General features: G+C 38.8%; 1 protein-coding gene across 1 annotated transcript; it reads left to right on the forward strand.

The window, feature by feature from the left end:
* The first annotated feature begins 1,659 nt into the window (after nucleotides 1–1,659).
* Nucleotides 1,660–15,180, forward strand: bmp7a (bone morphogenetic protein 7a). Its single transcript, XM_084101475.1, has 7 exons — nucleotides 1,660–2,257; nucleotides 6,976–7,168; nucleotides 9,853–9,995; nucleotides 10,758–10,973; nucleotides 11,165–11,241; nucleotides 11,330–11,440; nucleotides 13,656–15,180. Exons 1-7 carry the CDS (start codon nucleotides 1,861–1,863, stop codon nucleotides 13,803–13,805), a joined length of 1,287 nt encoding a protein of 428 aa, XP_083957601.1. The 5' UTR covers nucleotides 1,660–1,860; the 3' UTR covers nucleotides 13,806–15,180.
* The last annotated feature ends 27 nt before the right edge of the window (nucleotides 15,181–15,207 follow it).

A 15,207-nucleotide genomic window follows, 5' to 3' on the forward strand; every position in this document is an offset into this window, starting at 1 on the left:
CTGGGAAGGACTAATCGTAGGACAAAGAGAGTTGCTGGTGAGATCACTGGTGCCTTTCAGCATGGGCAGTGCACGTATGAGCTAACCAGGGTGTGGGACTCATTTGACCTTTTGGCTCAGGCTGGCGGGTGCACGCAGACTGGAAACACAGCAGGAGGGTGGTGCTGGTTGCCAGACTGGTGTCTCCGGGCTGCTCATAGGGAAAAGGAGCCCGAACCACAGCAGGTGGTCAGTCAACATGGCAGATCACCATGCTGAAGCTGTCATTCTGACTTTCAGAATCCCCAACAGGTTCCTGTCATGACTTGCCTGATGTTTGTTCCCTAATCGGACAGAGATTAAGGCAGACAGAATGTTACATCGTACCCTGTGTCAGGCTACAGGTCAAGGATGTTTTCATTGATCAGGTCAGGTGGTGATTGTGTGCTCAGATGGATAAGGCTACAATTATTAACCTCGAGAAAATAAATAAAGCAGAATTCTGTTATGGCACTGAGCAAGCGATAGCTAAATGTACAAAAATGCATCATGTGATAGTTTCCACCAACATACCACAGCTATGGTTACCACTGTAAAATAATATTGCATGAATATGGGATCTCATTATTGCTCTTTTTTTTTTTATAACTTTGGTGGCTTAAAGATACCCCAATTTTATTGTAACAATAACTGTACTTTTATTTTGAAGAAATCAATGGTTGCCGAGTTCTCCATATGAACTAAATCCCATAACTTGTGACACATTTGTGACCCACATTTAGTTTTTGGGGTCTACAAGGAAAAAATGTTGAATACAAAGAGTTGTCAACAGCAAATGAAAGACCAGCAGTTTGTATCGGTGAGAAATAGTAAATGTACATTTACTTGTACTAATTAGGACACATTCTCCACCAAACTATTGTTAAAGGGATAGTTCACCCAAAGATAAAAATTCTGACATTATTTATGCAACCTCAAGTTGTTCTAAACCTGTATAAGCTCTTTCTTCAGCTGAACACAAAATAAGATATTTTGAAGAATGTGGGTAACCAGTTTCTGGTCCCCACTTCCCCACTGACTTATGTAGCCTATATTTTTTCCTATATAAGTCAATGGGGAAGTGAGGACCAGACACTGGTTACCCACATTCTTCAAAATATCTTATTTTGTGTTCAGCTGAAGAAAGAGCTTATACAGGTTTAGAACAACTTGAAGGAGAGTAAATGATGACAGAATTTTGGGTGAACTATCACTTTAATACTGTTGTTTAGCCTACTAAAAGACAGCCCAATGTCTTAGCCCAATATTTTATACAGAGTTGTCAACTATAGTTGAAAAAGCGAACTGTATTTTTTTTTAGGTTAGGTAAATAGTCACATGACCAGAGCCTTTTTCTTTGAAAAAGCATTTATTTTAATTGTATTTACTTTTATTTTTGTTTGATTGCTTATTTAGGAGGGCCAGCATTGTAGACATCGAGCTATTCCAAATAGCTAAAACTGTAAAACTGTAAAACTGATCCCTAATTATAGGTATTAGGTTATAGAAATGTGCCTGTACTAATTAGGACATTATTTTCACCAAAGTATAGTAGGCTTATGTTTATGATGTTGTTTACTAAAAGACAGCCCATGTGCGCGCGCCCCACCCACGAGCTTCAGCGGGCTATTTAAAGCGTGTAGACACATCAGAAGCAACGAGACCATCAGTGCAACATCACAGATCATGCTGGATTTATCTCCGGTCTGGATTATTCAACACATTCAGGATTAAAATCAACTCAATTTCATGATATAATCGAATGAAGTAGCAAGACTTCAATTTATCTTATCAGCCTAGGACTCATTCTTCATTATTATTTTCAAGGATAAGTTATTAAATATGATTCCAGTGCAGCTGATCTCAGCTTTGATAGTGGCGTGTGGTTGCAGTGTGCTCGCGGACGCAATGCAAGCTAACTTCACCCTGGAGAATGACATTCAGTCCAGCTTCATCCAGCGGCGCCTGAAGAGCCAGGAGCGCAGAGAGATGCAGCGGGAGATCCTCTCCATCCTCGGGCTGCCGCACCGGCCCCGTCCGCTTCTGCTCGAGAGACACACCGCAGCTCCCATGTACATGCTGGATCTGTATAACGCCATCCTGGAGGACGGAGATCGACGCAGCGGGATTGCGTTCTCTTATGAACCGGCGTACACGACCCCGGGACCCCCGATGATGACCCAACAGGACAGTCGTTTTCTCAGCGATGCCGACATGGTGATGAGCTTTGTCAATCTGGGTAAGCATCTTATGATATATCATCTTTAAAACACATCATTTATATATATATATATATATATATATATATATATATATATATATATATATATATATAAAGTGTCTATGGATTGCTAAAGGAATTTGGTAAAATTAAATAACAGATCAGTTATCATATTGTAATTTAATCAGTTTAGAAAAGAGGATATTAGGATTCTTAGGATTCTGATTCTTGGTGATTCCATAATTTACTCTTAGAGGCTATTTTTATTTTTTGAATGGTTTTTAGGTCAAGCAAAGAACCCCTTTTCATATCAAGAACCATTTTGGTTGTATTGGGTTCTTGAGAACTATGACTCTTTGGAGATGACAAAAAGTTATTTTTGGCTCTTGTTTATTTACATTATAAAAAGGTGTATTAACTGGAGAATGATCCTTTGCTGCCAAAGCCATTTGCTTTTACTTTGAACCTGAAGTGTTTTATAGTAAAACTTGTAAAAGCAATCATTTGGGATTATTTTGTTGCGAAAACACTTTAATTAATTCTACATTTTCATATACTAAACTATATTTAGATATAAATGAGATTATGTAGCCTATGTGATTAGCTCAAATCTTAAATATCTTAAATATTCTTAATATTTAATGTGTTCAGCAAATGAATGCCCAAATCTGGGATAGCAGCTGTCATTTTTCATACAAATAATGTGTTATGCAATAATTCTATTTCAGAGAGATCATTTTTTGGGGGGTTACTCTTTATTTTAAGGTATTTACATTGTTCTTACTCAAAAAGGGACTGAGTAAAATTAATTAACTACCTGTACTTACTATAGAGTTACGGTTAGGGTTTGGTTTGGTTAGTTACTTGCAATTATGCAAAATGTGCTGTTATTAATATAGTAAGTACATATAGTAACCTTTTTTTTTTTTTACTTTCCTAAATTGACTTATTCAACAGTTAAATGTACGGCAGCAACCGCATATCCAATTTCCACAGAATCTTCTCAAAGCTCTGAGACATGGGGTTTAATGGGGCTTTGTTTCGCATGACTAGGATTTAGGGAGGCATTTTTTGGAGAGTGCTGAGGGCAGTAGACATGGAGGGTCACATACATCATCCAAACACTCTTGCTTTCAAGACTAGACCTCTTAGTTTGTGTGAAAAGTGTGTATGTGTGTGGTCGAAAGAGATGCTGAATATTTGAAATGCGTGGCTTTAATTTTATTCTGAGATGTGGGCATTAATGCAGTTGTGTGAATTGAAACTAATGATGCAAATGTCTTTGCCAGAGTGTGTATTTATTAAGTCCAGAAGGGCAAGATCCGGTCAGGGACTTCCTTGAACATTTCTTAAACCCAATTCCTGTCTTTGTTTCCCTTGGAAAAAAGGAAACAGTATTCCACTGCGCTAGAATTTCATCAAATTAATTTCAATTTCAAATGTTTTAGACATTTAATGAGTGGGCAGGTGTATGATGTGTTTGGAATCAGTGTTGGACAGGGTGATCGGGCTGGTGTAGCACAGGGTGTTTTCTTTCTGATGACTGGCAGACTAATTTCACCCTGGAACTCACCCAGAACACCCTAGCAACTACTCAGAGCACCTTAGAAACCATGTAGCAATCAGCTAGAACCTTTGCAACTACCTAGAAATCACCTGAGGAAACACATTTACAGGCCCTAGCAACTACCAAGCAACCAGCTTGTCAAGTAACCACAACCTCCTAGGTAGACATGCTTCCCTTCAAACCTGAAATACCAAAGAGTATAAGCACATAATGATTATATAACAACCTTCAAACTTAACACCTCTCTTCAAACTGCACAATGTTTATATAGCCTTCAAACTGTTTTAAACTTCCTGTCAAGGTTTTTTTTATCCAACTATCTAAAATATTAATGTGTTAATAATTCTGACATTCTTCTGTTCTTGTCTGTTTTGACAGACTAAGATTAAAACTGGTTGGAATGGACCTAACAAAAATAAAATAAAATACAAGTTTAATTGTAAAAAAAACAAGTAAAATTGAATGCGTTGTCAAGCTAACATCAAAGTTTGCTTTCCAAACTTTCTTTTTCTAGTTTTAATTTACAAAGAGGTTGTGGTTTTCCAGCAACCTGGCTGTGACCTCATAGAGCAGCTTGTGGTTAAAATGACTCCCATTTTCCATGTTTACGTGTTTCACTTTGGAAGTTTGACACAGACACTGATGCTCCATGAAAATGTAAAAATCCTCCCCAACCTTTCTTATCAAAATCAAGACCTTTCGCACTTATTTGGCCTGGTACATTTAGACTGGCATGTTTTTAAGCCAAAAAGGCATTAAATGAATTGTTTGACATGGAACATGAGGCTGCAGCAGACACCTAGTCAGTTTACATTTAAGATAAAAAGTCGACCAAGATTATCATAACCAAACAAAAATGAACAGTGATCCTTTATTTGAATTGCTAATCCAAATTCCCTGCAACTCTAAACTCAAAGTAGAAGCTCGTACAACAAGCAGCATACAAATCGTTCATAAGCTGATTTTGAAGAAAGTAAGCAGATCTTACCTCAGATTTCTTGCCTCGGTATCAAAAGCCGATTAGACCCCCAATTAGTTTTTCAGCCATCTCAGAAAACACATTTGTCATTGTCTGATATTTAGCATTTAGCCTAGCATTGAGACAATATAATGTTCTCTTGTTAACTTCTAAAGCCACTATTTGTAAAGTTTATGCAATAATTTAATTATCTTTTAATCGTATTTTGAGGGCTTTTCTAAGCAAATATTGATATGCGATTGATTGATTGTCATGTATATAATTTGATTAAAACCTTTAACTGATTGATAGCACATATCCCACAACTTAAAAGGCTTGCATCTGCAAGAGTAATTGGTTTAGCTCAACAGAGATTATAACAATTAAAATGGTTTGTTCTGCCAAGTGTATTGGCCCTCATTCCTGTCCTGTGTTAGAACACATCACATGGTGCAGCATGCATATCTGAGCGCAGATCATTGCATCATATGGTATTTCACATAAATGCACCAAACCTTATACAAGCAATTATTACCTCCATAAAATACCCATGTTATTCTTTCCACTGTTTAATTGCGGTCAAACAAATGACTCGCTATTTTGAGTATGCACATACCTCAGAGTTCTTCCTCTCAGAGTGCTTCACCAGTAACTGTGCTCTCGCAAGACAGTGAGATGTAGGGAAAGACTCAAATGCTTCGCAAACTCACAGACAGGATGTGCATGAAAAGATGAGGAATCATCATGACTTATTCCCTGCATACCTGCAGGAGGTCACTTGAAAACCTTGGAGTAAGTGGAGGGGTGTTAATCAAGGATGACAGATTGGTTAGCATTGTAAAAACACCACAATACCTCCAGGAAATGTTCTGCTCATGCCACCATCAGACTGGAAATTCTGAGGATGGCCTTAGCTGAGTTATGGCTGGGAGGAAACAACACAGGCATCAAGTCTGTGTCGGCTAAGACTTCATTCATATATTGTTTTTTTTTTCTCTGCACTCATGGAGATGTTCATGGGTATGGATTAACAGATTCAGATGCCAATTGCCAACAACAGAGGAAATGAGGCCTACCCCACTGAAAATATTAGCTTGAAACTGTTTGAATTTCCATGATGGTTCAGAAGGTTATGCTGGAATGGTGACCAGAAATCATCTTTGGTGAAGCTAGTTGATCCCAGCATCCACAACCCAACATATGCTGGTGATATGGTGGTCTTTTCAACAGGATAGGAACAACCTTTTCCCAGATGTGGTCAACCATGTCTAGAATATTTGGAACAAGCCAGATGCTACACAAGACCTCTTCCTTATCCGGAATTAGATTAATTTACCACAGTTAACAGGTCTCTCAGGTTAGCATGCCAAGGAGTCTCCATCTGAGCCACCAATATACCATCTGAACGTGCATGTGTATCCATTACGTATATGTATATGTATATGTGGGGCACCGTTGGTTTCCGGGCCAGGCTCTTAACAGAGCTTTTCTTGTGGTTGGCACATGTGTGTGATTGAAGTCTATGGTGGGTGGGTGCAGGGCATGTGGTTTCTCCCCCAGCTTTGCTCCCCAGGGTACCCAGCGCCCAGATCAATCACTGGCTTATGGAAGCAAACATTTCTTTTTTGGACACAGTGATGTGGGTGAGGCAATCAAGTGTAAGCGTTCAGTGTGACTCGACTGTGTTTCTGACAGAATGAAGTCTGGGTATGGTGACTTATGCTGTGGTGTGAGTGTGTGTACTCATTAGTGGGTAGCGGCACTGTGAAGTTGAATGAGACAAAAGCCTGTAGTTTGCATTGAGACTTACCCGTCTTGAGTTTTTAACCAACTCAGCACAGATTCTGACATTTTACATAGATAACTTCTATGCAAAATATCAGTTAATAACATTACATTGGGGGAGTCACTCAACAAGAAATGAATGTGGACTGTGACAAATAGAAGTTAACCAATTAGATAATGATTTTTTTTTTTCAAATAATATTTCTATCCACATAATAAGGACAGTCACACTGTGACTATTTTCACATTATTGTCTTAAAAGAGCTAATATTAATAATAGATTATTGCATGTTTATGTGCAGCTAAATGAAATGATAATAGAAATAAAATTATAATAGAAATGGCTTTTTTGTTCTTGAAGGACAGTTAAATTACATTTTATACAAATTAACTTCCATTTACTCAATCATCTCCCTCTTTCTGAAGTGGACCCAGATGAAGACCTCCATTTATATCATCAGCACCGTAGAGAGTTCCGCTTTGACCTCTCCCGCATCCCGGCGGGAGAAACCTTGACTGCTGCAGAGTTCCGTATCTACAAGGACTTTGTGCACGAGCGTTATGAAAATGAGACATTCCGTGTCAGTGTGTTCCAGGTGCTTCGACAGCAGCCCAAAAGGTATGTCATTATAAAATACATTAGAAAAAATAATTGTATTTGGCCATTCAGCCCATGACATTGCCAAGAACATTCCTTGTTCAATTGTGCATGATTCAACAGTGCATGATATTTCAAAATGCAATCAATTGCTACTTCTTTCAAACTACTTTCTTTTTCGACTGACTTTACAAATCCCTTCTCAACTCCTCCCCTCCAACTTTCTGTTCTATTGTGGAATGTAACACTCACTTTCATGATCCAATCAATTATCAGTGTATGATATCACGTCTTGTTCTTTCATTGAAAATCTGTTCTATTGTAAAATATGTCAGATATTGGAAGTAAAATGGGCATGGTGTTTCACATTGACTTTAATTTGGATGTGCATCTGTTTGCCCTGGGCCTTTAATGGTTTTGTTATTTATTGTGTCAGCTGTGGGTAAAGGATATAATTTTTCAGATATGTGAAAGCTAATGGTATGTTCAAGTTGGTTGGGTTTTTAATAGAGCAGTGTCTTATGGCCTCTAGTCATAATAAAAAATACAGTGAAATGTCTGAAATGAAACATATGCCACCACTCACACTTTTTAAGCCTAAATGTGGGAGGAATGGGCCTACACGCACACACACACACACACACACACACTGATTTGTCTGCCCAACGGTACATGTCTAGTGCCAGGGCTCCCACAGAATTCCTCTATCTGATTTACGGTGTGGCCACTAACAAGCAGTGAGGGCCGCCGCCATTACAAAGCTATTACTGTCAATTACTGAGATGCAAAGTCCTCAGTGGAAGGGAAGTTCTTCGCCCCAGACATCTGGAGAAACACCCCATTCCTCAAAATGATTTCCCCTTCATTCCCTCATCCTTGATCACACCTCTTTGGAAAGTTCTGATTGTGTCCATAAAGTAACAAACCTGAAGAAGTCCTCCAGGTGAGACATGCTCAGACAGACTCTCTCTCTTAAGTTCTCCATTGCTTGTCCTAAGTTACATGCACACTAAAGCATTATCCACCCCCGATGCACACATTCCCTGTGAAGACCACCCATTGTGAATCATCCTTCCTGCACCTCTCCCATTGTCATGCAGAGACGGTTCGCCCCGTTGATGCTCACAGACAGCAAGGCGACTAGACACCTAGTCTCCTGATGCCCTCAAGGACTGAAATCCTACCTGTAAGTCAAGTCATTGTTCAGGAGATCCATCCAGAAGCCCCCGGTTTTCATCACCAGAGGACAATCTGATGTCTTTTAAGTAACGCCACATTTAATAAGAGAGAACTTTGAGCTGTCTTGGAAACATGTTGTTGCCTGTGCAGCGTCAGTTGTTTTTGATTTTATGGGTCATATGAGCCAGACCTCAAGTTCTTATCTCATGGAATAGAGCTTATTTTGTGTTATCTTTATCTGAGAAGGATAACAAGTTCTGGCATGAGATGACATTTTAGCTTCTCATTCCTTGTCTGCAAAGAAAACCTCATGATGGAATCATGATGTTAATGCTAATGATGCTCTTATTCGACTACATTTTGAATTATGCTTTACATTTAAACTACTGTACACCTAAGTGACAGTCTCATTGAGATATTTAAGGTCTGGCCACATTTACCATTGTCTGGCAAATTTCTGGCAGATTTCGTAACAGTTTTATGGTCTCGCAGATTCGCTCTGTGTTGACCAGGAAGCTGCTTGGTTTGAAAGTTACCTATGTGTGAGTTATGCTTCATACATTTCTACCTCGCTGAAAAATCCAGCATTTCTGGTCACCAGGTATGTTTTGCATGCTAGGACCTGCATGGGATGCTGGTTGCTGGTTTGCTGGTCAACAGCAGAGGAAGCTGGAGTACCTGTGGACCAGCTATGGCTACCAACTAGCTACCAACATGGAATTTATGCCGGGTTTATGCTGTATTGTTCAGCAGTGTACACTATTTACAATAGACAATGAATGGACCTATTTTGCCTGTGAAATTTCGCTAATGTAACCCCACCTTTACTATAAATATATAGAAAATTTTAATCCACTACATAAATTAGAAGGTCTGATCATTCTATATCTGTAGTTAGGTGCTTGGTCTTAATATGAGTTAGTTATTTCAACAAACTCACCCATAAACATTAAAGTTCAGCATGTATCTTGTTCCTCACACTTAATGCATCATAAATGATTCCCTTAAACTCTTGTGACTTGTTGAGAATTGGTGTGCTACTTTACTACTACTACTACTACTACTACTACTACCACTACTACTACTAAACAATCTGACTTTTAATTTTCACCTGGCAGACAATCAAACAGACGAAAACTCCCATAGACTTACACTGAACGAGGGGCCCTATTCAAGCCATATCTCGGGACTAGAATGTCATAAAAATTTGGGGGTGGGTTACTACGACTGACTTGTACAGCGCCCATCGCATGACAAAAAAAGATATTGTGGCCACAAATTAGAAGCCACAATTTACCTAAAACAAGGAAACAAATGAATAAATCATAGGAACAAATTCTTAATTCAAAGCCACAATATCTTGTTTTTTCTCCCTCTGTATGTCATGTGCGGGGCCTTGAAGACTTGGACCAGTAAGCCCAGAACATAGCAACATGTGTTTTTTATTGTTTCAGTCATCATTTATGCTTTTTTTATCGTAGTATAGAGCTATTGACCCATATATGACCTCTTTTGACCCTGCTTAGGGAGCTGTACCTGCTGGACTCGCGAGTCGTATGGGCGGCAGAAGAAGGATGGCTGGTATTTGACCTCACGGTCACCAGTAACCACTGGGTCATAAAACCTGGTCAGAACTTGGGACTGCAGCTTTCTCTGGAAACCGCATATGGTAACTTCAAATATCAAGATATCTTTATAACATAACCTACCAAACTACCATCCTACCATATGGCTGAATGGTACTTAAAGAGATGGTTGATCAAAATTGAAAATTCTGTCATTAATTACTCACCCTCATGTTGTTTTAAACCCATAAGACTTTCGCTCATCTTCGGAACACACGTGAAGATCTTTGTATAAAATCTGAGAGCTTTCTGTCCCTCCATTGACAGCCTATGCAAATACCACTTTCAAGCCCCAGAAAGGTAGTAAAGGCATCAAAAATTTGACTCCATGAGTGCATTGTTTGCGCAATAAAACATAATTTACCACTTTATTTACAAAATATTAATCTCCGATTTCTTGTCTAAATCTCCAATGTCTTTACTACCTTTCTGGGGCTTGAAAGTGGTAGTTGCATAAGCTGTCAATGGAGAGACAGAAAGCTCCTCATTTGTGGTCTGAAGATGAATGAAGGTCTTACAGGTTTGCAATGACTTGAGAGTGAGTAATTAATGACAGAATTTTCATTTTTGGGTGAACTAACCCTTTATGGTCATCATTTATTCACCATCATGTCAAACCAAACCTGTACGCATTTCTTTCACCTGTGAAAGACAAAAGAAGATATACAAAAAAAAAAAAAATGTCTCATAACATCAGGGGGCTCCAGTGTTGTTCTGAACAACAGAAACAAAATATTGTAACATGAGAACTCATAAGCAGAATATCTATCTTAAAGTCATCATGCAACTCATGTCGCCCTCTGTAGGTGAGAGAATGAACCCAAGGAGAGCAGGTCTGGTGGGCAGCAGTGGACCTCAGAATAAGCAGCCATTTATGGTGGCGTTTTTGAAAGCATCAGGAATCCACCTCCGTAGTGTACGCTCAGCATCAGGAAACAAACAGAGGGGCAACCACCGATCTAAAAACCCCAAACCTGGTGTTGCACCCAGCCAGGTGGCTTTAAAGACAGCTGAGGCCACAGGTGATACTTTTTACAATAAAATGTTATCTTGTGTTTGTTCATTGTTGTAATTTTCAGCCTTATGCATTTTTTTTTAATTCTCCCATCCGACATACAGTATATACCATCATACTACCTAACCCTAATAAATTTACAGTTTATTAACATACAAATGTGCTACATTTAATTATCCTTCCTCCTGTTCTATGCAGATGGTGCCAGCGTAGATCCCAAACAAGGCTGCAAGAAGCATGAACTCTATGTGAGCTTCAGAGATCTGGGATGGCAGGTACTGTGATGAGCTAAGTGTTTCAGACTGGTCTTTTATTGTATGCCTTTATCTCATCTAAACTTTCTCATCTTTCTTGCATTTCCAGGACTGGATCATTGCTCCAGAGGGTTATGCTGCGTACTACTGTGAAGGAGAATGTGTGTTTCCTTTGAACTCTTATATGAATGCCACAAACCATGCTATTGTACAGACACTGGTAAGTCCCACAATCATTTTTTACGTTAAATGAATGGTTAACCCAAAAATGTTTTCATCATTTACTGATCAACGTGTAATTTCAGTCTCATATAATTGTCTTTTTTGCATGATTATTTTCGAATGTTTTTGTCCATACAATGAAAATCAATAGGGTCAAATTACTGATCTACATAAAGCTCAACCAAAATATGGTGACACGTCAATAATATCAAACCTCACTGGTAGAAAATTTGTGAGCCAAGGTATTCTAAAGGGCTTTTCACACTTGAAATAGTTAACCCTGGCTATTCTAAACCCCAGTTAAACGGAATCCTGGGTTATCTTGCTTCACGTTCCACACTGCTCATAATTTACCCAGGGTTAATAATTAATCCTGGATATTCATTTAATGGCATTTCACACTGTAAAATCCTAAACCTTGGGTGAACATTCCAATTTGCATATTTGATGTGTCAGTGTCATTGATTGGACGAACACAGCAGCACACAACCTGTTTACATAAAGGCTCTAGCATTGTGCCTCTTCATATTATATATATCTGATTGTACTATCAAGTTTTTCCTGAATGGAGCTTTCGAACTATAAATGTAAAAATTAAAGTGTCTTTGTCACACCAGCTGACACATTTTCCATCACCTTTTGACGTTTTTCTATACATTTTTTTATACAACATGCAGTGTTTCTGTGATTGTTCAAAACACAATAATATAAGGTACTTGAGTGGTTGTCTGTTGTGAAGCATCTAGCTTCTAACACAGCATTGTTTCACGCTGTGCACGTTTGGGCTCAAGTCTGTAAAAGCGGTGCTAACCCTGCTCCGGAGCAGTGTTTCATATGGTGTTAACCCTACTTCTAAATTACTAGTGTGAAACATTCCTTTACCTGAGGTTAAAAGTGGGGTTTAGAACGACAATAACCTGGGGTTAAGAGCAGTGGCCTTAATTAAGCCCTTAAAGGGGCATTCCACCCATTTGAACATTGTTTTTTATTTAAAGTGGGTCATATATGTAGTCGAAATGTAAAATAAATGTTGAATTTGGTGCCTTCGTGACCGAGGAAAGACAAAAAATAACTTCAGGACGCATTTGTATGAAAGACAACAACTCCCACATTGCACCACATTGCACAGCTCCGCAAGCCACTCCCACTAATCCAGAACAGCGCATATCTGCCTATAAGAGAAATCACCCTTCCGTCTACAAGGCTAGCTACCACCAGAGCTTGAAATTCATTTCACACAAAATGTCTAGTTAGTTGGCGAACTCATTAGTGCATTACTCCTCGTTTTTATTTATTTCGAAAAGGTGAATTATTGCATGGTACCTGGATGTTCAGTCAGAACATATGCGGTGCGAAACTAGGATAGTTCACAACACAAACGTCCGTGTCCTCGTCTGATTCAGAGATTTCGTCCAGGAGAAATTGTCATCGTTAAAATTCTTTGCCGCAGACGGACTCTATCTCTGTGTTCGTAGCGGTTCGTAGTTGCATAGTGAGATCACCGGCGCCACCAGTCCGCCCTAACTCGAGCCAGTCCGGGCTCCTCGTCCGCGGCAGGCAGGTCTTCTGCCTCGGCTGCTCTTCGCTATAATGCGGCTTGTAAAGGTAGCCACAAACACCTGATTCAAGCATCAGACTTCCGAAATCCTCTTCTTCTATATCATATTGAGCACTCTCCTCCGCTATTGTCATAACTTTACATCTGTCTCCACAGCGCCTGTTAGCTTAGCTTCAAACAAGATGGAGGATATTGCTTTCAGTTTCAGAGAGTAAAGTCCCACCCACTGATCTGTAATAGGTCTGTAGCGTGAGCGGTTCCCGCCCCCTGGGAAAGATGAGGAACGAGTGTCTGTAGTCTCAACAGAAATCCCTCCCTCTTACACTTCCTCCTACAATGACGCAAAATGACGATTTTTGCGTCATTGTAGGAGGAAGTGTAAGAGGTAAATAACGGATTTCTCCCGTCTCAGGGGAAAATGAGAGTGTTGCACGACCATTCAACAGTATGACTGGGTTTCTAACAATGCAAAGCTTAATGCAAATGGGTGGAGTGTCCCTTTAAATTTGCAGAGCCCTCTTTGGAGTTCTATACAGGAGATGGACATTATTAATAAAAAATGTATTCAAGTTTTAAACATTTATATACTTATGCTCTGCAGCTGTTATAATCATAATTTTTCACTTAAAATAATTTATTTCTCTGGTCTTTCTAGGTCCATTTCATAAACCCAGAAACAGTCCCAAAGCCCTGCTGCGCTCCAACTCAGCTGCACGGAATTTCTGTTTTGTACTTCGATGACAGTTCCAATGTAATATTGAAAAAGTACCGCAACATGGTCGTCAGAGCCTGTGGATGCCACTAATCACTACTTCTGCCCTTGCCAGAGGGATTCATAAAGTATGGAAAAAATACGGGATGTAAATGCTTATTTTTTTAGTGACTATCAGGTGCCCAGTGAGGAAAGAGACTCATTACTGGATCAAAACTGGACTTTTCTGTTAGAAGAAAATACCCTCAAAGCATTCATTTTCATGTAAGACTCAAAACTCCTGGAATTGTTTGAGGTTGACCAAAGCTGAGTCAAGTGTGGGGCCTTCTGGCTTTCATTTCGGTATAGAAAGCCAAGTTTGGAGTATCAAAGAAGACATGAGCAGATACAGAGAGCCTCACAGATTTAACTAGACTGATCAGGGAAGATGCAATTGATTTAAGCACATTGCTCTATAGAGTTGTAATTACAAAAAAACACGTGTACACACTATGGCATGTTTTCTGTATATAATTCACTTAAGTAATTTCTGGAAAAATCCTGCCATGACTAACCTTGTCAAAAGATCTGAGACCACTAGTGAAAATGCTTGTGTTTTGGTGAAATGAAAATTATTTTATTTTTTAATATTTCCTTTCCTTTAAGAATTATATTATAAGCATAACAATGTGAGTACAAAGTTGAATGAAAAACAAATATGAATTTGAGAATGTTTTAGTACCTAGTATGTCCCTCTTTCAGCATGATTTGAAAATGTGTGCTTCGGTGGGAGAATTTATAATCTTAAATATTTATTTTTAATTCTACATCAAAATTCGGTTATTTGCAGGTTTAAATGAGATGTTAAATCACAGAAATTCCTTGTGGTCGCAGCCTTTTAGACGCCACTGTATTTCAGCACAAGATGTGAGTTAGAAATATAAGTTCTGGGTGTCTGTTACAATGAGTCAAAGCAATATTTTCACTCTTCACATAATTGCACTATTTCAGGACACTCAGCAAACCATTTCACATATGTTCAGCATTCGTTTAAACAGGATTGCAGAAAATATGAAATTCAATTTTGCCTTGGAGTCACTTTGGTTTCATCGCATACATGAAAGAACACATGTTTTCTCTCAGCAGTTATCAGTTCCTCAGTCATAAAAAAAAAACCTGGATTTGGCCTTTTAGGGACTTCAGTCAAGCTCATAGTTTCGTGTTTACAACTCCACTGGCAATTGATTTCGAGTGAATATATTTAAATTACTTTGGATCTCATTCATTAATAATTGTATACATTCATTAAATATTGTATACGTACATACTTATGTCGAGCATAGAATAGGTTCTCATGCTAAATTTCTGTCTCAATATGTTTGTATTTGTTTTGTTCTGACCCCCATTCTGTTGTTGATGAATCCAGTGTCAAACAAGAGTGTCAGTCAAGATCCTCTCAATATACCTGAATAAAAACAATAGCACATTATCACAATCTCTTCTATTGGCTAAACAA

This window comes from Abramis brama (genome assembly GCF_963993115.1).
Source record: "Abramis brama genome assembly, chromosome: 23".
Taxonomy (NCBI): Eukaryota; Metazoa; Chordata; class Actinopteri; order Cypriniformes; family Leuciscidae; genus Abramis; species Abramis brama.